Source organism: Eucyclogobius newberryi, unplaced genomic scaffold (assembly GCF_026437365.1).
Source record: "Eucyclogobius newberryi isolate DKJ021-1_F unplaced genomic scaffold, fEucNew1.0.hap1 SCAF_1, whole genome shotgun sequence".
Taxonomy (NCBI): Eukaryota; Metazoa; Chordata; class Actinopteri; order Gobiiformes; family Gobiidae; genus Eucyclogobius; species Eucyclogobius newberryi.
In genome coordinates this window covers 37,522,655-37,545,531 of record NW_027315723.1, presented here as the reverse complement: position 1 = coordinate 37,545,531, position 22,877 = coordinate 37,522,655, and the positions used below count along the sequence as shown (strand labels likewise).

General features: G+C 40.3%; 1 protein-coding gene across 1 annotated transcript in view; it reads left to right on the top strand.

Moving 5' to 3' along the window:
• ptprk (protein tyrosine phosphatase receptor type K) overlaps positions 1-22,877 on the top strand; it is a 107,024-nt gene that overhangs the window by 70,039 nt on the left and 14,108 nt on the right. The window contains exons 11-23 of the mRNA XM_072445534.1: positions 7,223-7,405; positions 7,490-7,609; positions 7,972-8,081; positions 8,170-8,371; positions 8,444-8,549; positions 8,803-8,875; positions 8,962-9,084; positions 9,674-9,748; positions 9,867-9,903; positions 17,635-17,770; positions 19,450-19,479; positions 21,830-21,990; positions 22,454-22,489. Coding sequence (XP_072301635.1) covers positions 7,223-7,405; positions 7,490-7,609; positions 7,972-8,081; positions 8,170-8,371; positions 8,444-8,549; positions 8,803-8,875; positions 8,962-9,084; positions 9,674-9,748; positions 9,867-9,903; positions 17,635-17,770; positions 19,450-19,479; positions 21,830-21,990; positions 22,454-22,489 — 1,392 coding nt within the window. The remainder of the gene's footprint in view (positions 1-7,222; positions 7,406-7,489; positions 7,610-7,971; positions 8,082-8,169; positions 8,372-8,443; positions 8,550-8,802; positions 8,876-8,961; positions 9,085-9,673; positions 9,749-9,866; positions 9,904-17,634; positions 17,771-19,449; positions 19,480-21,829; positions 21,991-22,453; positions 22,490-22,877) is intronic.

The following is a 22,877-nucleotide window of genomic DNA, read 5'->3' as shown; positions in this document are numbered from 1 at the left end:
ACATATGTTGCACAAAGTCAGCATCAGTTGGATTAAAATGGAATGAAAAAGAAAACCCCCTTTCGGACATGCACTGGGAGTAGTGTGAGAATAGAAACGAATTGGGTGGTTCAAGTCACAGTGACAAAAATAATACAAATATGATATGTATTCTGTCCACGTAGGACAAACCGAGAATGAAACAATTGTTTGGAAGATATTAGAAATTATATTATCAATTACATCCCCACGAATAAGAAAACTAAAAGGTGATATTTCTGCAGTTCGACATTTATAGGCAATAGAATTCTGATGAACTGCAAACATTTGAATATATAATCCTAAAACATATAAAGACTTTTGTCAGTATCACTTGTTTTTGTATTTGTATTTAAACTTTACTTAAACTATTTTTCAAGGGAGACCTGGCAAAGCGGCAGCAAAGTTCAACACAGTTACAACAAACAAACAACATTAAACTAACATTATGAAGCACAGGTTAGGAAAAATACACTTAAATCTTTAAATTTTTAAAGAAGTCACCAGTGCTTGCATCTTGGTTTTAAAGACAGTTTAGGAATCTCAGTTAAAATGCATTTGTAAAGCAACCCTGCTCACTCCACTCGCGGTTTCAGTTGATCTCAAGAAAACAGTCAAAGAAAACATTAAAAGGTGCACTTTTATTTCACTATTCTGAGGCAAAGACAGTAAGTTGGAGCTGAATGAGTTTTACCCATGACAGTGAAGGGATTAGCAGGAACTAATTGGACAGATTAACATGGATTATGCCACAGATCTCCTCTACCTTTCTCCCTCTGCCAACCTGCTTCCCTCTCGCTCCCTTTCTCCCGTCTTTCATGTACAAACTAATCCTTCCTCTGCCCTCCCCTCACGCCAAACAACTGTACATCACCACTTTGAGACTCTAGACCTTCTTCTAATCAATTTACTCTCATGTTCCTTTGTTTAACGTCCTTTTAATTCCCACCTCTGGATAGGGGTGATATGGCGCTGGCTGTCCTGGCTGTTATTGTTTCTGTTTTTATTGCTTTATTGTTGATGTTTTCAAAGCTGCGCCTGTGGAGAACAAAGGCTGTTTAGTTCGGACGTGAATCCCTCCTTTTGTGTGTCTCTGGCGGAGGAGGAGAGAGGGACAAGGCGGCCTCTGTGGTTCACCGTTGGATGCGCTCCCGCTAGTTTTTGGCCCGGCTCCAGACTAGTTATCGCCTGTTCTGCTCCTCTGCCCCCCCCCCTTCTCTCCCATTCTCTTTACTCTCCTCTTTTTCCCCTGCTTTCTTGAACTCTTCTCTTGCGCTCTCTCTCTCTCTCTCTCTCCCTTCCTTCCCATCCTGTCTCGCTGCTCTCTTCCCTTTCTTCCCTTGTCTTGTATGCCCCCCTCTCTCATTCTCTCCTTCTCTTTTGTCTTGTTCCTCTCTTTCTTTCATTCTTTCTTTCTTTCTTTCTCCTTTCTGTCTCCCTCCCCTCTCCCCTTTTCACTTCTTCACTCTTTTTTCCACTCTTCCTTCCCCTCTCTCCTCCCCCACCCTTTTATGCTCTCTCTCTCTCTCTCTCTCCCCTTCTCTCTCATTCTCTTTACTCTCCTCTCTTTTTTCCTGCTTTCTTCAACTCTTCTCTTGCTCTCTCGCTCTTTTTCTCTCTCTCTCTCTCTCTCGCTCCCTCTTTACCTCTTCTCCTTTTCCCCAGCCTCTCTCTCTCTCTTCCATCCCTCCCTGTCTTTCTACTCTCTTTTTGTTCCCTTTCTGTGTGTTCTCCTCACTCTCCTCTCTATCTCTATTGCACTTTCTACCCACTCTGTCTCTCTTCTCTCTCTTCCCTTTATTCCCCTATCTTTCATGCCCCCCCTCTCTCTCTTCATCTTACTTTATTCATTGTACTCGCTCTGCTTCTCACTTCAATCTCCTTTTCCCTCTTTCTTTTTTATCTTCCTTCCACTGAATCATTTCAGCACACAGGGCTTTGTTTTGTACACAGCTCTCTCTCTCTCTCTGTCTCTCTCTCGCTCTCGCTCTCTCTCTCTCTCCCCCCTCTCTCTCCCCCCTCTCTCTCTCTGTCATAATAATAATGCCGCCAGTTTTGAACAGTGATCCTGATTGCGTGCTCAGAAGCGATGGCTCTGAGGTGCACAGCTGAGAGACCCTATCTCAAAACAAAAGTGGAGCGAAATGTGTCCGGGATGGCTTTAAAATACCTCCTACGATGAAGTGCTTTTCAAACAGAAGAACTAGAATACTGTATAAAAGAGTTCTTTTCACTCACAGTGACACTTTATATTCATGGTTTTATTCATGAGCAAACACCAACCCACTCCACAAGATAAGCTGTAAATTAAGTATTGTAAATGATTATAGGTATAGATATTCAGTGGCATATTTGTAACCGCTTGAAGAAAATGCAAAGTTCCGTCATTTCAACACTGTGCTACCTATATATGTTAAAAAAAAATACCATCTTGACTGGGAGTGAACAAAGAGAGGAAAACCAGGACTAAAAATACATGCTATACTATACAAAACACACACAGTTTAATGTTGTATACTTAAGCAGTATAACCAATATTTATCTTGCCTCAGGTCACCTTGACAAAGAGGTCTCTATCTCAATGGATTCATACTTGGTTGAATAAAGGTCAATAAATTAATAATTATTACTGCATTTTTTATTTCTTTGATAGCTCTGCAGGGACAGAGATCTTCCAACTTCTTAAGAGTAAAGAGGCTAAGAATAGTTTAAGCTTGTTCACGCACACCATTGAAAACATAATTGCACATAATAGTTGTTTACATCCTAATCATTCTATAAAATGATATGCTTGGACTTGGATACCAGCTGCAATGTTACTAAAGATGGAATAAACTTTTTAAACGGGGGCCTTTATCACAGTTTTTTTGTCATTACCTCTTCACTCACCACCATATTGTCTCCTCTGCCCACTTTCACAGTAAATAGACAGAGATAAGCAGCAATACTTTATTGGTCATGGTGGAAATGGCTTTTATAATGCAGGTGTATTGGTGTGTGAGTGATCGGGGGTGGCCATATATTTAGTTTTAATTCCATGTTGAAAACCATCCCAGAGTGAAGAAACCCCTCAAATCAATACAATTTATTACCCCGGCCTAACAGTGCGCACGCCGGCCCTAATAGACGAGTTTATGGGGAGGGCCGCGAGTATCGATCCCAAACCTGGAGACGGGCGGAAGGGAGAGATGGACAGAGGAAAGGAATCGCTGGATCTTACTGCATTTAAATGTCAACCAAGCAATAACTGAAATGAAGAGTCTTGACCTCTAACCCGCTGCACACGCGGTTAAGTCCTATTTGCTCGGCCCGTAATTACCTGACCCCTGCGCCTGCCATCTTTGTTCATTTTCTTTCACATCAACAACTGCCCTGTTATTAGTGAATTGTTTGTATTCATAAAGTGTATTTTAGCAGTGAAAGGGCAATTTACAATGGACTGACGGTGACTTTCCAAAGGTGACGTTTTTATTGTGATTGACACTTCACGTCCCCAGATGCACACATACGTAGTTGCGTGAGTTTAATTGATTGATTATAAAAGCTAGAATGCCTAACAAAGTGTACGCGGGTGCGATATTATGTTGAAAAATGTACGGTGTGTCGCAAATTTCTTGGGTTACAGTTTTGTTTTCATTGCAATTCTTTGAGGTAGTTAAAGCTGTTTGTTTCTTCTGAGAGTTCAAGCTTTACTGCGATTGGTTCATTGGTTCATTCATAGTATAACAGTGGTTTTATAGAACGGGGAAAGTAGACAGTGATGCACAATCACAATCTCCAAAACGCCTTTGGCAAAATAAAAAAAACAGCTTAGAAAATGTATTTTAATAATATTGTACTTTTACTCCAGCAGTGATAGTTACTTCCTTTTTTTTGTACTAAGCAACAATTATTAAACACACATTTGACATACTTGCAACAATTCTTCTACAGGTTATTCCTCTTCTCTATATGCACCGATGTTTTATAGTGGCTATTTCAAGCGACTCCTCAGTACATTTCAAACTAAAAATACTTCCTAGTGGGCCCTAAAAATACAAGTTGGACTTGCATTTGCCCTTGACAGCACCGTCTTATTATTACCAGTTTTATTAAGACCTGCACGCACACACACTCACACACACTCACACACACTTACACACACACACGTTCGCTCTCTTCCTCCCTGATTTAATCTTGATTCTGTCACAACCTGGAGCCCGTGTGTGTGCGCCGTGGCCGGGGTAATAACTGCCTGCGCGTGAGTGACACATAGATAATGGCTTGTCAGAAGAAGCGACGAGTTTGTGTCCTTGTGTTGTCTTCTCCCCTTCTGAGAGTCAGGCCTAAGGAAAAACATAGGCCATGGCAGAGGAGGGAGGAGAGGATGTCTTCTTTTAAGGTGGACTGTCTTTTTATTATTATCAAACTTCAGGGAGGACACACGGAGAAAAGGAGAGTCAACAAGTGATGTGACCCTGGCTGGTGTTGCGGCAAGCGGCTGCTTTTCTAGGTTATAATACAGCACAAAGATAGTTTTAATTATAGTTTGGTGTGTTTTTTGGGGCGTTGCAAGACAATGGCAGGCATTTTGAGGTGGGAACAATGACAGTATGGTTGAATTTTTGTACTGTATTCTTGGTTGATGCAGTTGGACCAATTTAATCTAATTCCTGGCCTCGTCCCAGTAAGTCTTGTTTAGGTCGTTTTTCCTACTTAATAGAAAGGTCTAGTGCTGGTTAAGTTATAGTTATGTTTGAGTTAAACTTAACTAAGTCCAGGTTTAGTTTCGATAAGTCTTGTGTGGTCTATCTGTTTTTGATTAGGTAATAGTTTATTGCATTGTAAGTTCAGTTGTTTTGTCCAATATTTATCAAACTTAGAATGTGAGCTTTGCAGAATTCAGTAATATGGCAACCTAAAATGTAATGTTTTCTTGCCCTGTCCATTGTCCATTTCTTTGACTCTTGAACCACAATCTCCTCATCTTACGGCACCTTTTCTGGGTGTCTGTCTGTCCGCTGGAGACATAGCTCATATCTATCAAGAATTATTGAATAAAATCTTTCTTCAGTTGGCAGCTTGTCTTGATAGATGAGTTGCCACAGGAGCTTAAGGCCTCGCTGTTTTGTGTGAGGTGGTCAGACAGTGCCGGGCAGAGGCTGGGGATTCTGAAGAAGGTAAACATACTTGACATGTCGTTCTGAGGGGAAATTTAGTGAGAGGATAAGAACTGCTGCAAGACTTGGCCCACTGTTGTGTACAAAAGAAAACAATCCTAACTTCTTTAGACCTGTACGATCAGTATTGTCCTGGTGTCACCCTGGATTAAACCTATTATAGGCCCACTCGATTGTAAATTACCGGTAGTACCCTCAATCCAAAATTCTAGTGTTTGGTTCAGTCAGGATCTTTGGGTGATCCAACTGGTGCATGTTCCTGTGTCCTCTGCAAGACATTTCAACCACCGCCAATGTATGAAAGTGTGATTTTTAGAGAAGCAATAGACACCAATTGTCAGTTTCCCCCAGGATAGCTGTGGCTACATACTTTGTGTCAGTGGAGAGGGGTAAAAAACTAAAATTACTGCACCAAATTCAATTGTGTCACAAATTTGATTGTGTGAAAGTGCTAAATATAGGACTAATGGGTTTTATTTCAACAAAGCCTGGTTCCTTATTTAGTTCCTCTGCCTTTTAGGACTGCACAATTCGGGGGAAAATATGTTATTGCGATTGTTCTGACCAGTATTGTGATTGTGATTACATTTGAGATTATTTCAATCAGTGGCGTGCGGATACTTTTGTGGATGGGCAAGCAGACCTGGGGTGCTCATTAATATTTAGTGGATAATAGAAGAGTAAAAAAAAAATGAAAAATGCATGGGTGGACTTTGAACCCTATCCTCCTGCGCCATATTCACATATCAAAACTTGTGCTCTATGTTGTTAAATTACTGCCTGCATTTCTAACTTCTAATTATTAACATCTAACTAACATCTAATTATTGGAAACATGAACAGAGCCTTAGCTACAAACACAGACTTGTCTCTAAAAGATAGGTTTTAGGTCCGTTTGTTGAAACTTGGTGCTGCTGTTGCTCGCACATGCTCAGTTAGGGCAGAACCAGCAAACATCCCTGATTCCCACACAGGTTTATTCAGTGTGGCTTGGCATAGATCCATGGGTTTGAGGCTGTGTGGTCTTCAGAGCGCATGTCCAGAAGCTCCTGTTAGAGAGCGGAGCATGAACGGACCTCTGAACACGGCCACAGATTGCCCCGCTGTGGTAGAAGCAGAACCATGCTTCCTGCACAGTTCTACTCAGCGGCCTGTAGCGGCCAGTAAAAGACATTGTGAGCTCAGCCAAGCTTCAGCAGCAGAAGTGAGGGGAAAACAAGCTTATTTGGATATATATATAGTTGTGACACACGGTAATTTTAGATATTATTGATGATCACTGCACGCCACTGATTTCAATAATAATAATAATAGGATTCTGTTCAAAATTCACATTTTAAATGTGTCCAGGAGAATTGACAAAATTACAGAAATATGCCTATGAATGAACAATGATAATGACTGGTAAAGCAATTTTAATTTGATTGCCATTAATCTTGCAGCTCTGCTGGCTTGTTCTATTCCTGATTTAGACTTGGTTTAGTCTGATGTACTCCTGATTTACTACGGCCCATTTGCAAAAAGCCTGTTGAATGCGTGTGTAAATGTAGGGGGATCTCGGGGCGTATCGATCTGGTTAAATGAGCCAGTTAAGGTAATTAAAGCCCCTGGCTGAAAGCAGAGGAGGTAGATTATATTGACAATAACAGCCTTCACTCCACATAGGATAGAAATCAGAGGCGTCCCTTGCAGGAGTTACTGCATTTTACAAATGGCTTAATGGCATCAAGGAGCTGGAATAGAGGCTCATAAAATAGTGTTGTTGTACTTAGGGACAGTGCTGACTCAGCGAGGTGTGTTGGCCCTTCTGTCAATACACAGCACATTAATGCCATAGTCTGTTCATTTATTGAATAAATCAGTAAATGATGCTTTTTCCCTCGGGTTTCAAACAATACACAATATCAGCATTTGAAAAAAATCTAATATTGCAAGAAACTTTCTGTAGATTTTAATATATTATGATCATCAAAAAGAAAATATGAATTGCACTTCTTAACATACTGTAGTCACTCATATTATGTTGTTTCTCCTCTTTATTCCAGAACCCATGCGGACCCCAAAGCGGCTCAAGATCGCTGAGACCCGGTCTCGTCTGATCGCCGTCGACTGGGAGTCTTTGGGCTACAACATCACGCGCTGTCACACCTTCAACGTCACCATCTGCTACCACTACATGACTGCCAACAACCGCAGCAAGGCCGACTGCCTGGACATGGACCCCAAGGGTGAGGGCACCATTTTGCTCCTGTGATACTTTTCTCTAGGCTTTCTATCTTATCCTAAGTGCTTATTATTTCTTTCTATTTCAGCGCCAAGACACGTAGTTGGAAACTTGCCTCCCTACACCAACGTGAGTCTGAAGATGATTTTGACCAACCCAGAGGGACGCAAGGAAAGCGATGAGACTATCATTCAAACAGATGAGGACGGTATGTATTTCAAAATTGGACACATGCCACATCTTTTGCCTCAATAGTGTGAGTGACAAGACAATTTTCACCTACTGCAACATATAATATTTGAAAGCAAAGGAATAACCTGGCAATGTGAAAACAGACAACACAAGTATTTGCACTGGTTATCTTTTTTTCTAATTAGTTTGTGACGCTAATCAACTTAAACAAATCATGATGTCATCATTTGCTCGTACTTCATCCAGTTTCCTCTAAAAACTCTTTCTAGACTCTCTCTTTGGTCAAATAGAAGAGATATCAGCTTCATTTTACATGAACAAAAATAGTGCAAGATTATTTTGTAAGCCACAATTGATTGTATAACTCTTCATTAACAGTCCCAGGATCAGTTCCCAGTCAGTCTTTAAAAGCCACGCCCTTTGAGGACCGGATTCTTCTGATATGGAAAGAACCAACAGAACCCAATGGCATCATCATACAATATGAGGTACAGTTTTATATATTGATTATTGATCATACATTGACTTTTTTCACAGTGCTAACCCAGTATTTTGTCTCTCTCTGTTCAAACACAGCTTACCTACAGTGGACTGCGATCATTCGACCCTTCAGTTCCTCTCCAGCGCCTCGGTATAACAGTGTCTCTACCCTCGAATGCGACACATCACCTGTTCTCCCAACTCCACCCTGGAGTCACCTACCAGCTGTCAATCAGAGCGTCCACCTCTAAAGGGTTCGGACCGGCCACCACGCTCAATGTCACCACCAATATATCAGGTACGACCTCAAATAATGTCTTTTTGTTCCTCTGAAATGAATGTTCCTTAAATATTGATTATCTTTCTACAGCTCCTACTTTAGAGGAATATGATGGTTCAGAGGCTTTTTTGAACGAAACAGCAACAACTATTACAGTGTTGCTCAAGCCAGCGCAAGCGAAAGGAGCACCAATAAGGTAGATACACATCTGCGTTCATTTATTCTGCCACATTTTCTGAGTCGTTTTCATTCACATTCATCTAAACAGGTAATCAAAGCAATAAAAAAAACATTATTTTAGACTAAATGGTACTCGTTATTATGTGGCACAGGCTTTGAACTCAATATTCAGTAATTAAAATATTAAAGTCTCACAACACACTGTATTCTGTTTGCTAATGTCTACTTCTGTTGTTTCAGTCAACTCTATAATTAATTTGCTTTTACAGTGCATACCAGATTGTGGTTGAGGAAGTGAACCCACAGCGCTCGCGTCGACAAGCTTCTTCAGACTGCTTTGAGGTAATTAACATGCACATTAATGCATAATGCTGTACTTTAAATATACCCGCAAACACTGTATGTTCTAAATGAGCGTGTATTTCCAGGTGCCAGTGTCCTACCACAGTGCATCTACCAGTGGATCTCCGTACTACTACGCGGCTCAGCTGTCACCCAGTAACCTGCCCGAGCCCCTTCCATTTACTGTGGGGGACAACAAGACCTACCAGGCAAGTTTATCATGACATCACAGATTATGTGCAGCCAATTGTTGGGTAGTGGTACAACCCAAGGCTAGAATTGCTTTGAACAGTGGTTCCCAAAGTGTGGAGCATGAGCTGGAGATTACGAGATGATCTCAAGATTTAATTGAAAAAAATATGACAGTTTTTTTTAATCTATTTTAAACTTGAAAACAATGTACAACACAATACATAATAAACTATTGAATCAAACAATATTAAACCTGATTTTACACCGTTTTCCATGTTTACATTATTACCAGCGTCAGTCTTAAGTTTTCTGTTGGGGTCCTGGGATATTCAAAATGAAGCTAGCTTGCTTTGCTTTAAAACTATTGCATGGAACTGGATATCAACAGACAAACTGGCCATTATTAATTTAAGGCTCACTCTAAACACAATACATAAGCAAAATACACTGTCACAATATTAATTCAACCAGCAAATATAGGAGGCAATGTGTGTGGCAAAACAAATTCAAAATGTTTGTACAGATTTGTCATGTTTACCAATTACAAGTCAAAAACCATTGTCATTAATATTTGTGAATCCTCATAAATTCTTGTTTTTACTTTAGGGTTTCTTGAATCCTCCTTTGGCTCCAAGAAAGAACTACAACATTTACTTTCAGGCCGTGAGCAGCACCGAAAGGGTAATCAAACATCCATAAACAAAGCAACACATTTTACATAAATAACCTCCCAGACACATTTGGATTAACTAAACATTAAAGTTAAACAATTCATAATTTACACTCTTTTCTGTTTCAGGAGTCAAAAACACAGTGTCTGAGGCTAGCTACTAAAGGTGAGTAAACAAATTATCTTTGGTCAATTGACATTTGACGGTGAGCGCTTTGCTAATTACTCATAAAAGAAAAAATAAATGTTGTCGCGGCAGTTGTCATTAGTACAATTAGTTTAATGCAGCCAATTTATTCTCTCCGTCTCACTTCCTCTCAATGAAGCTGTCAACAAATTGTCAACGTGCAAATGTATTATCCCCTTTAATTATTTAGATATTACTAAATCACGTTACTTGTAAGGCAAAACAGTCGATGCACTGTGCGAGGAAAAGACCAACCGTCTCTGTCACTTTGTAGTCAGATCAATAGGTTAAGTAAACTAGGGCTTCCACTGTTTATTGTCCATATCTTCTCAATGTCATTCGCTTGTGTTTAGCATAAATTATAAATCTATGTCGTGCCAGTGCTAAAACAAGACACGACAGGTACATAAACAAGACCCAGGTGTAAAAGATAACTAACTAAAGGCAGATGTTTTGCTCTGGCAGCTCCTAAAGGCCAAATCAAAGTATGAAATTGATGTAATAACTATTAGTGAATGCAGTTGTTTGTGTAGCGCACCAACAGAGCATCTAAATGTCATGTTTCCACGCTTTCTGCCATATGCTGAGAGATTATCAAGCCGGTTTAGCTGGTGTGGCTTTAATCCCACCAGTGAAGTGCACAAACAGCGGCGCATAGACACTGAGGCAGAGGCGCCCGGGAAGCACACTGTTTTCAGGAAAAGATTTTCAGAGACGCCACGGAGGGCTCAGAGGTTGAGCCGAGCGCAGTAAGAGCGCAGATAAACACCAAAATACATTAACACGAGTGCAGCGGCATTTCGGCCGTTTCAGCGGCTGGCAGTTGGAATCTGGTTGGGTTATTGTCGTGTCAAAAAACATGGGTGAATTAAACAGACTTAGAGGAAAAAGATCAGGTCTTGTTCTTGCAAAAAAGAAGGTAGTTAAAATATATAATGCATTTATAATTATCTTAATGCTCTTTAATGAATGTGAGAGTAAGTAGTTGTCAAGCATTTTTTAATAGATTTTTAGGTACAATATGATAACAATAAGTCTACCCTCTCTTCCATATCCATTTTTTTTACGCAATAACAAAATTCGGGCGATATTTTAACAAAGATTCAGAAATGTGTCAAATTGTACCGGTAAAGGTCTTGGTTGAGGTTCAAGTCTCGTACAAAATGTGAATGGCCCATAAAATGTTTGGATCCTTGTTTGGAATAGTACACTAGACGTTTGTATTCATTTTCTAATAAGAGACGATTCAGACACATCCAAATCAAAATTCTAAGATTGAAATATTTTTCTATACATCTCTAGTTATGCCCTTATCTATTGTTAGTCTAATGTGACCAACACTACTGTCCTCAAGTACAGAGGTCATGCCGGTGCAGCCTGGATATTATCAGTGAGTGGCACAAATGCGTTAGTCAATGGTGAGTTATGACATTTTCTCCCATCTTATCTAGAATATAAAAGAGCTGCTACAGTCTAACCGTCTATAAACAACAGGAACACTGCAGGCTGCGCTCACACGCCTTTTTTCATCTGTGTGCTGAGGAAATGAATTGTTTTTGTGAGTTGAAGTGTCTGAATCAACAACTGTCATTAGTGATCAACATAGCTAAACTCTGCACAGTCAAAGCAACAACCGTTTCCACTTTGACAAAGTCAGTTTTTTGTTGCTGCTTGGAGGAATGTCTAAAACTAAAAGAATGTCAGTGCTCTATAAGATATCTTTGGATGATTCTGGTGTTATTATTTTGTTCTGTCGTGTACTCGATAGGACAAAGTGCTCTTAGTTGAGTCCCATTCTTCACGTCCCCTTGGCGTGTTACGCACTCTGCCTCCCTCCAGCACAGGACGGTCCCATTAGGTCATCCACGCCATTGTATCTCGTCATTGGTGCCCGGGGGCTTGTGGCTTGTGACTGCTAGTGAACTGACCCAAATGCGGTTTACATTAAGAGCTTCCGCCGGCATTATGAGGTCAAGTCCAAACCCTTTTCACTAACTGTTTTTCTCCTTTTGCTGTGACGACTATTGTTATCTGCCTCCCATGTGGATTTGACTGAACTGACTGTGAAGAACAGCAGGACAATAGTTAAAACCTGACACTAAATGATAAAAGCCAATGACTTAGGTGGGGTTTTTCCATTCTGTCGATCTGTCAGAGCACGCAGATCAGTTTGTGACCTATCAAGTGCCCCTTTAATGAATCATGAACTTTACAGGGCTGCATTTCTCATTTTAGTCATGTTTTTCAGTCTGATGCGCAATTAGTGCAGCAGGTGAAACCTTGGACATTGTTTTGGTAACACAAAGGGAAGGTTTGAATAACTAGACGTTGAATAAACTAGTGGAAGAAGATGTTAACAATGACTAGTAGAAGGAATTTATATTATTGTAAGCTAGAGTTCCACCTTAGTGTTAAAACTAAATGCAGTAACTTTTCTTGACATTTTTCTGTCCATTTCTCTGTCCAAAGAAAGATCTGACAGATATGTCAGTCAACTCAGCATTCAGCATTTTCTTCTGGGCTTGCGATGAATAAAATGCTTTATTTTTAGATTTGTGCAGAAATCTTAATTTCGTCCCTATTGCTTTATGTTTTCTTCAAGTCATTATTGACTGGATGGATTTCTTATTCAAACACACGTAAATTGATCTTTAAATAACTAAAATAGAGTGCTTTGTGTAGGTCTTGTTGGATTATTCAGATTATTGTAATGCCGGCTAATGTTCTTATGCCAGCGCATGAACTATGATCGCTATAGAGATTAGGAGCAAAAAAACAGATGCTTTTTTTTACTTTAATATGCCCGCAATCTCACCATTAAGCTTTCCACTTTACATCAAGAAACTCTTGCGCATAGAGTTGGCAAATTATATCCCAAAACAGACCAAATCATGCGACTTTGCTCAATTCTCTGAAGTCATCATGCAGCAAAATGAGTTTGAGCTCAAGTAATATTCAACAACACTGGAGCAGAGACGTCCCGGGCAGCTCCAGTCAAATCACATTTCAGCAGCGATTCCCCTTTGAGACCAGTGGAGTGGTGCCAGGGATGAACCGAAAAACAATATGAAAACTTGCAGTCGATTGAACTGTTGAAGGAGTCTTATTACAAATGTTTGTGTGGTTACAGCTCGAAGACATCTAATTGATTTACTTCGTCCTGCTCCACTGAGAAAGACCAATTAAATCAGAAAGGGAAGACTGGGAGTGTGTAGGAATGATTACTTTTGTTCTGCTATTGACCCAGAGACTAGAAAAAGCACTGGATATGTGTCTGCCTGTCTTTAGAATATAATTATGGTTTTTTTCTAACAACTAACAAGAAATGCCGCGTTGTAGCATTTGTTTGCTGGTCAAATAAACGCTGTCTTGGACCTCTGAGTTGACAGAAAATCAACATCATTTAAACAGTTTTGTTTTATCACAGTTTTTGCAACTTGGTTTAGTTTGTTAGTAGAAAAAAGCTTCAGTTGTAGTCATCTGGACTCAGTTAGAAAAAATAGACGTTTCGACTCTCATCCAAGAGTCATTGTCAATAAAAGAATTTAGATCGAGAACTCCGATATTAATACTGTTCTGTGGTAAGACCCGCCCATTGGGCGGAGCCTTCCTGAAGTAGAAGGAGTTGTTTGTTTCAACAGAAACTCCCCCCTTGTATCTACCGAGCTAGCCTATTCAGAATTTTAATGGGCTATTAGAATCCTCTTTGTCTTTGTGAGACCCTGGCTCAACCACCCTGAGTACCTGATTAGCATCTAAATGTCCTGGTCCTGGTCTTCTACCTTTCCAGGGGTTCAGTATACCATTATAGATACCAGGAAGATTGAATCTTAGCCCTCCATTTCTGTTTAAAGAAGGTCTTTCTTTTTTAACAAAAATAGCTTCCTTGACTCCTCTTTCAAACCATCTTTTCTCCCTGCTTAAAACCTTCACCTCACCGTCTTCAAACGAGCGATTAGAGGCTTCAAGATGGAGATGCACGGCGCTCTGTGGTCCTGAACTTGTATTTCTTCTGTGCTGATAGAGCCTCTTGTGTAGAGGCTGTTTCGTCTCACCTATGTACCGTTCTTTACAGCTTTCTTCACTGCATTGGATCGAATAAACTACATTGCTCTGTTTTTGAGTCGGCAACTTGTCCTTAGGATGAACCAGTTTTTGTCTTAAAGTGTTTCCTGGTTTAAAATAAACAGGGACTTCGTGTTGTCTAAAAATTCTCTGCAGTTTTTCCGACAGGCCAGACACATAAGGGATAGAAACACCCTTCCTTCTCTGTTCAGTTTCCCTTTTGTCCTGCTTCTTGGTTCTCTTCACTCTGTTGAGAGCCCAAGCGGGGTAACCACAGGCTGAGAGGGCATTTCGGACATGTTTTTCCTCTTTCTTCTTGCCCTCTGAGCTGGTGGGCACACCTTGAGCTCTGTGTTGTAAGGTTCTGATCACTCCCAGCTTGTGCTGTAGTGGGTGGTTGGAACCAAAGAGCAGATACTGGTCCGTGTGTGTAGGTTTCCTATATACTTCTATTTGGAGTTTCCCGTCCTCTCCTCTGATCGTGGAACAATCAAGAAAGGCCAAGCGATTCTCCTTAGCGTCTTCTCTTGTAAACCTGATATGTGGGTCCACAGCATTGATGTGATCAGAGAAGGTTTCCAGCTCTTGTTTCTTAATTGTTACAAAAGTATCATCGACATAGCGGAGCTACAGTTTTGGGGCTATGCCTGAGAATGAGGCCAGTGCCTTCTTCTCAAATCTGTCTGTAAAATTGACAATTTTACAGACTGATTCATGGCTGTGCCATGGGCTCGCCCGTCTCTCCCATAGTGGCCAACCTGTACATGGAGCACTTTGAGAAGAAGGCACTGGCCTCATTCTCAGGCATAGCCCCAAAACTGTAGCTCCGCTATGTCGATGATACTTTTGTAACAATTAAGAAACAAGAGCTGGAAACCTTCTCTGATCACATCAATGCTGTGGACCCACATATCAGGTTTACAAGAGAAGACGCTAAGGAGAATCGCTTGGCCTTTCTTGATTGTTCCACGATCAGAGGAGAGGACGGGAAACTCCAAATAGAAGTGTATAGGAAACCTACACACACGGACCAGTATCTGCTCTTTGGTTCCAACCACCCACTACAGCACAAGCTGGGAGTGATCAGAACCTTACAACACAGAGCTCAAGGTGTGCCCACCAGCTCAGATGGCAAGAAGAAAGAGGAAAAACATGTCCGAAATGCCCTCTCAGCCTGTGGTTACCCCGCTTGGGCTCTCAACAGAGTGAAGAGAACCAAGAAGCAGGACAAAAGGGAAACTGAACAGAGAAGGAAGGGTGTTTCTATCCCTTATGTGTCTGGCCTGTCGGAAAAACTGCAGAGAATTTTTAGACAACACGAAGTCCCTGTTTATTTTAAACCAGGAAACACTTTAAGACAAAAACTGGTTCACCCTAAGGACAAGTTGCCGACTCAAAAACAGAGCAATGTAGTTTATTCGATCCAATGCAGTGAAGAAAGCTGTAAAGGACGGTACATAGGTGAGACTAAACAGCCTCTACACAAGAGGCTCTATCAGCACAGAAGAAATACAAGTTCAGGACCACAGAGCGCCGTGCATCTCCATCTTGAAGCCTCTAATCACTCGTTTGAAGACGGTGAGGTGAAGGTTTTAAGCAGGGAGAAAAGATGGTTTGAAAGAGGAGTCAAGGAAGCTATTTTTGTTAAAAAAGAAAGACCTTCTTTAAACAGAAATGGAGGGCTAAGATTCAATCTCCCTGGTATCTATAATGGTATACTGAACCCCTGGAAAGGTAGAAGACCAGGACCAGGACATTTAGATGCTAATCAGGTACTCAGGGTGGTTGAGCCAGGGTCTCACAAAGACAATGAGGATTCTAATAGCCCATTAAAATTCTGAATAGGCTAGCTCGGTAGATACAAGGGGGGAGTTTCTGTTGAAACAAACAACTCTTTCTACTTCAGAAAGGCTCCGCCCAATGGGCGGGTCTTACCACAGAACAGTATTAATATCGGAGTTCTCGACCTAAATTCTTTTATTGACAATGACTCTTGGATGAGAGTCGAAACGTCTATTTTTTCTAACTGAGTCCAGATGACTACAACTGAAGCTTTTTTCTACTATGGAACACGCCTGGACGAATGAGGGATTACACCGACATACTTGGTTTAGTTTGATCCTTTTATTCAAACATTTCTCTGAACAAGGGCTGTAGCATCATATAATTTGAAACATTCTTCATAAATTCACTTTGTTTTTCATATATCACAGGCCTGTTCAGTTTTGGAGTTTTGTGATCTGTTTTGCAAATGTCAGTTTTGATTGGAGAAGTGTGTTAAAGCGATGGGGGGAAGAAAAAAAAACAAAAACTAAATCAATTTAGTGTAAATGAAGTTGCAGGTGGTCCAGGTACACGGAAAATGATAACATGCAAGCTGACATTTCTGAAGCCAAAAGAATTAGGCCATACCTGTTTGCCAATGCCTGATCTCGTCAACCCTCAGAAGTTAAGCTGCACAGGCCTGGTTAGTACTTGGATGGGAGACTGTTAGAACACCAGGTGCCACAGTGGGCGCTAGAGGAAATGTAGTTGTGTCCTTAGGCAAGACCCTTCACCTACAGTGTCTATTGCTTTGAAGGTCGAAAAGTGCTTTACATAAATACACTATAATATTTATTAGCTCTGTTTTCTTTTTCAATGTCATAACATCTTTAGTAGTGGAGTTGTATCAGCTCACACCATGACAAAGCCATAGATAGACATTTGTACATGTTTTGAACGCTCCATCTGCTGCAGGAAAAAAAAAAAAAAAACTACACACATTTATCCGCATTTAGTTGTATAGATCATAGAAAATGATTACTTAATAATAAAATGTCACTTTTTAATGTTATGACGATATGGTTTCTCAAGCGGGCATCGCACCATGGCCAAGTTTAGGCCCCACATCATAAGGATTTTAGAACATCATTAAACATAAATTCTCTAATTATATCAAAATGTATACATCCCAAAATGAACCCGTAATATTTGTATATGTTTGAAGTGTTCTTGGTAATGACAGTGATAATATATCAGGATCTGTCATTACACCAGGCATATTACTAATAAACCCTTTTCTAATGAGGCTTGTCAGAGCTTGAGCTATAATTACATTATAAATGCATATTACCATGACGTATGTGTCAGCCTCTGTCTGTGCAGCCTTACCTAACTCTGCTCTTAATCACATCATTAGAGTCTCCTTTTAAATACCGCCTGTTTCCTTATCACCTGCACCACTTGACTGTTTCCAGGGCATTTTGTTGAGAAACCATCCGAGAACCCCCCAAAGCTGTTAGGTGGCATCATTGTGCTGCCTGAAGTCACAGAAGGATTTGTAAATAGTCAAACTGTGCCAACATTCAGCTTTATTTGGGTAGCAGGCTTCCAGTCAATATGAAGTCTATGAAACTAGAGCACTGTGTTTCCGAGGGGGGTCTTATATGCAATATTTAAGTTTATTATTGATACAAAATGAGCCTTTGCCCATTGAATCACCAGATTTCAGTGGTCAGTTGATTGTTTTTGATTTGCAAATGCAGATATTTCACTTCCAACTTACACAAATAGTATGTAGAAATATGCCGTTATTGTAACATTGTTATTGGATGGGTTGAAATACTAAAAAGTTTAAAAATTATTGAATTGTATTGCTTCTAGGTGCAACAGAGGAGCCAGAAGTCATTCCAGACCCTGAGAAACGAGCCGACCGTGTGGTGAAAATAGCAGGAATAAGCGCTGGAGTCCTGGTCTTCATCCTGTTAGTGCTGGTGGCCATCCTCCTCGTCAAGAAGAGGTGAGAGACAGTCAACCACGGCATCTTTTACCTTGACAATATCGTCAAAATCATAATGTTGAAATATTTACAGCAGCGCTTGATGTGTGCACTGACAGTAGCAACACACCCATGGATTAAAAAATTAAACTCATCCTATTGTTGTGTGGCAGTGCGGTCCTCGCTTTAGTGTAAAACCATCTTCCATCCATCCACCATCAATGTTGATCTCCCCATGGAAACAATTGTATACACAACCTTACAAAATGATATACTAGCCTCAGTCGATCCTAGACGGTGTACTTTTGAAACCTTTAATAGAAAATTTAAATAAATATATACAAATGTGTAAGCATAACATGTTTGCTCAAAAACAGTGCAAGTGTAAAGAGTCGAGAGTCATAGCAGCTCTCATAGTCGGCTTTTATTAGGTTCAGGGCTCCCCCATGTGGTGACACTGTATCAGAACAGCCTCCACAATTTTATAGTTACCATTAAATATTATTGAAAATGTAAAGACATAACACTATCTATATTTGTGTATTTGTGTTATTGCACATAAACATGCAATATGGATAATCTTTTATTGATATTAGCTTTAGAAAAGAGAAGTTTAATTTCCCCCAAACATTTCGTCTGGCCTCAGGCTTTAGAAAAACCCAGCCCTTGCTCTCATTAGAGGTAATCAAGATGATGTTTGGCACATCCAAAACAATCAGAAAGTGAACTCTGTAATGAACTAAAGGAATCTCTTTTTTACACTTCACTGTAATGACTTCAGGAGGGGCAGTTGTTTGAAAGAGTGAAAGAGTAATTATGTTATATTTAGGTTATGGCTAAAAGGATGTGGGCTTAAATTGTACCACCACTGATCACCAGGGACCACCAGACATAGTGCCAGTCCCAAGTCTGTATACAATTACATTGCATCAGCCAGGCCACCCAGTGTAAGAAACAGAATAAAATAAATACACATAAAGATTGCTCTCTGTAGAAGACAGAACATTCACGGCAAAATGTCAACACATGTGAATCAATATCATATAATTACAAAGCATCTATTCAAAATTACAATTAGCTTAATTTCTTGATTGTATAATAAGGGCATAATGTTTTGTTGCAAAGGTGCATCATATTTCAATTCCCAATAATTTGTGTATTTCTCATATTTAGTATAAATAGATAATAAAAGAAGTAAAAACAGCAAGTATTTGCAGCATTGATATTTGGCATAAGTGGAGTTGACGGTAGTTTCTGGGGAGATCAATCATCATTATCCCATTGATCCTTTTTCAGCTTTGAACAATACTGCATCTTTAAATGGTGGGACATGATTCTAGCATCGTGCTAGCTCTTTACTGAAAGCTGTTACAGAGTTATAGGATAGACAGGTGAATGTAGGAACACAAGTCAGCCAGGGCAGCTGTTGCAGTGCATGATTTGTGAATAGTGTTTAGCCATCCAAACACCGCATGTGGAAGCGAAAATCAATTTTTTATTTGAGCAATAGTTTCAAAACGAGCCCCTAGTTTGTATTTGAAGCCGTGCATGAGCCTTAGGCTATAGTGGAAGCCTTCAAAGTGGTTTTATTTCTGTTTCTGTGGATGCTGGTTGGAACAGGACAGCAGGTTTTGTCCTTATTTGCATATTCATGACCCTTGTGTCTCATTCTTTGCTTTCTGATTGGCTCACAACCCCAGGAGGACCTACTATTCATACTCTTATTACCTGTAAGTAAACTACTAACCAACGGTCAGCTGCTGTTACCTATTGGGCGACTTAGTGGCTTAGTTGTTGTTTTTTTCTTTTAAAGATGCAGTATACTTTTTTCAAGAAAAACACATTTTCAGCTGATCAACCAGTCAAAGCCATCTTCATTGACGCCTTGCCAGGACAGAGGTCAATTCACTTTGGACTGTTTAGGACCATCATAAAACTTTATATTTGAAGTGTTAACTTTCCATTTGACCCCATAATGCTGGTAATGTCTTGTATGAACTTGAAAGTGAATGGACCTCTCCCTGGTGCCCTCTACATGCTCCAAAGTTGCTCTGAAGCTAACTCCAATAAACCTGAGGTGTTATTTGAAAAAAGGATGCTGCACTTGTGAAATGTAGCTCTTTGTGTGCATGTAGTCATGTGACCATCCTTCGCCCATCACCTCACAGGTATCATGATCCTGACCGGCTCAGTGCTTCTCTGCCGAGGGCCTAACTTCTGTTGAACAAACATGGCGGCTTCTTTGGCTTTGCTAGTTTTTAACAAAGGTCTAATGGGATATTCTGCTTTTGAGTATTTCTTCTTCGTTTCTCGCTGGCTGGTACGAAAAGGAAGCATTGGTAAATTCAACATTCCTCAAAAGATTCTATAAAATGTCAAACCATATAACATAAATGTTGACGTAGACTATGTAAGATCATATTGTTACTTTCATTTATCGTAGCGTTTAGTGAAATCGCCTCTATTCAAAGCCCTTCTAGGGACTGGTGTTCTGAATTAGCCATGCTATAAACACGGTGATACCTGCATCAGAGTACTGTTATGCTGTGTCTGTTGTATCTGTCCCTATTAAATACATAATACATTCAATAAATTAATTATAGAATGGATTTAATGGACGTAATTCCCATTTTGACTCAGAATTCTTTACAATGTGTATACTACATCTTAAATAAATTTGCATCAGCAAGTGGTGAAAAAGCGCACTTATCTTTGTGATCATTTAGCTAAACCTGTTCTGCTCCTCGAGTGTTTGCGCACTGACCTGTATGCATCGTAGAGGTGGAGTTGGTGTGGTTTGGGAGTCTGGAGGTAAAATATTGAATAAAAACAGCATGCTTAATGTGTGTTCGTCAGGAAGAAGTCCGAGCTGTTCATAGTATCAGTTTTACAACAAGTACAGTACTGTGCCAAAGTTTAGGTATTGTGAAAAATGGCTTTAAACTAACAAGTGCTGGACAACATGAATCTTGTGGATGCAATAAAACGCCTGAATTGATCTTTTTGGTGAGAATCCAAGGCACCGTTTCGATGCACTAAAATCAAAGCAATATTATTTATGTAGCTTCTTTGTTATGGTAAAAAGTGAGTAAATTATAGATCAATTCACAGAGCCACGTGTCCCTGAGCTTTATTGTTCACCACAAGCCTCGTCTCTGTTTTTGCCTTACACTGATGGACATTCTGTTTGTTTACAGCCGTGTTCCTAAAGCGTACAAATTCAAAACAGCAGCAGACTTCAGCACAGTACTGTCGTTGCACTCCAAGCTACAACACTGCGGGATGTGTCCAGTGTCATGTTGTTCAAACTGATGTGTATCTACGGCTCTGGGTACAGACGCTCCTGCACGCTCTGTCATGCTTGACGTATTAATCCCTTCGCCGTGATGGCCCTAGGATTTGATGGATCGTGCGCACCGAGAGAGAACATTTAAACAGCGATACTTTGACGCTTGCTTTTGCAGACGTGATTTTTCTTCACCGGGCACCTGTCTGATGCTAGAAAAACAACTCAACATGATAAATAAGAACGTTAAAATCAAAACATAAGCTTTGGCTCAAAAAACAATGTATGCTAAAAGTACAACGCAGGTCTTTTTAGATTTAGCTTGTTTGCTTTGTCGTTCAGCCACAAAGATTGACTATACTCGTGGCACAGACTGTATTATTGGAGCGGGTAATGCCATAAAGAGCAAAAGACAACCATATGAAATGAAGATACCAAAATGAAATAGTAGTAGTTGTTTTAGCAGTTTATATGGTGGTGGCTTGGTTTAAACTCATGCTTACCTTTAGTTGTGCTCTCCCCATTGCTTCTCATATGTTTCTCTACTTTTCCCTGGTTTACGTGAGATGATTCTGTCCTTATAGCGGCCCTCTCTAAGTCTGGTATATGCTGCCATTACCATGAAAACTTCTCCTCTACTCTCCTTGCTTGGTATTTTTCCTGGCTTGAAAGTTTCTATAACGGCTTGCAGTCCTCAGCCTTACGTAAAACTTCGTTGTAAGGCACTTGTCAGTGGGCTTGCTAATTTTCGAAGAGATATAAATGTGTAACTTTTATGTCTCTGCTCCAAACAGGAAACTGGCGAAAAAACGTAAAGACGCCATCGGGACGACGCGGCAGGAAATGACTCACATGGTGAACGCGATGGACCGTAGCTATGCCGACCAGAGCACGCTCCACGGAGAGGACCCCATGGCTGTGACCTTTATGGACAGCCACAGCTACAACAACAGATGTAGGTTTAATAACTTTCAATGGTGATCTTTGTCTCTGGCGCTTACAAATGAACCAAGAACTGTTTTGTAATTCATATCAAGTATTGTTTAGGAGAGATCAATATGCAGCTTCACAAAGTAAAATTTGGATGTTACAACTAATGAGAGAACAGACAAATTGAAGAACAAGTTACAGAAATGTTTTATACAATTAAAAATGTCTAAAATGTTTTGAACCTTACCTGAAATATGTGACCATCTGTACCTCAAACTATTTTTACTGCATTACATTTTACATAGATGCTTCATAACACTGCTTTTTGAGACACAATAATGGTAAACTCAGTTATACATTGCATACTTGTAACCTTGTATTTTATTTTTATTATGATATCAATCAGACCTTAACTTCCACAGCTTCTTATAGTTTTGTTAAGATTGCTTAATAGTGTGCATAGTTCCTCACCGTGTTTCCTTCTACAGTGCCCAACGACCCCCTGGTCCCCACAGCGGTGTTAGGTGAGATGTTTAGCATGGATGGAGCTTCACAGTGTCCCATAGAGTCCACCCCTCCATCTCCACACTCCCCCCCCCCCCCCCCCCCCCCCCCCCCGTACTCGTGGGCCTGTCCCATTGTCTCACTGTCTCAGTAGTTATATTGCCTGGTTTGTCCTTAATTGGTGGTGACTGTTGCACTTAAAATGTCAAACACAGTCAAAGTCTTCATTATTGCGTCCCACTGAGTCCGGCTCTGGCCTTCACCTCTGTCTGACCAGTGGTGTGGTCGCCCTGCAGGCACAAGCAAAGCAGCCATTTTAATTTAAATACTCATAATGAATTATGTGAATAAAGGTTGTCCAGACGCAAAAACAGATGAACCATATGTGACCCTCTGCTGAATTAATTT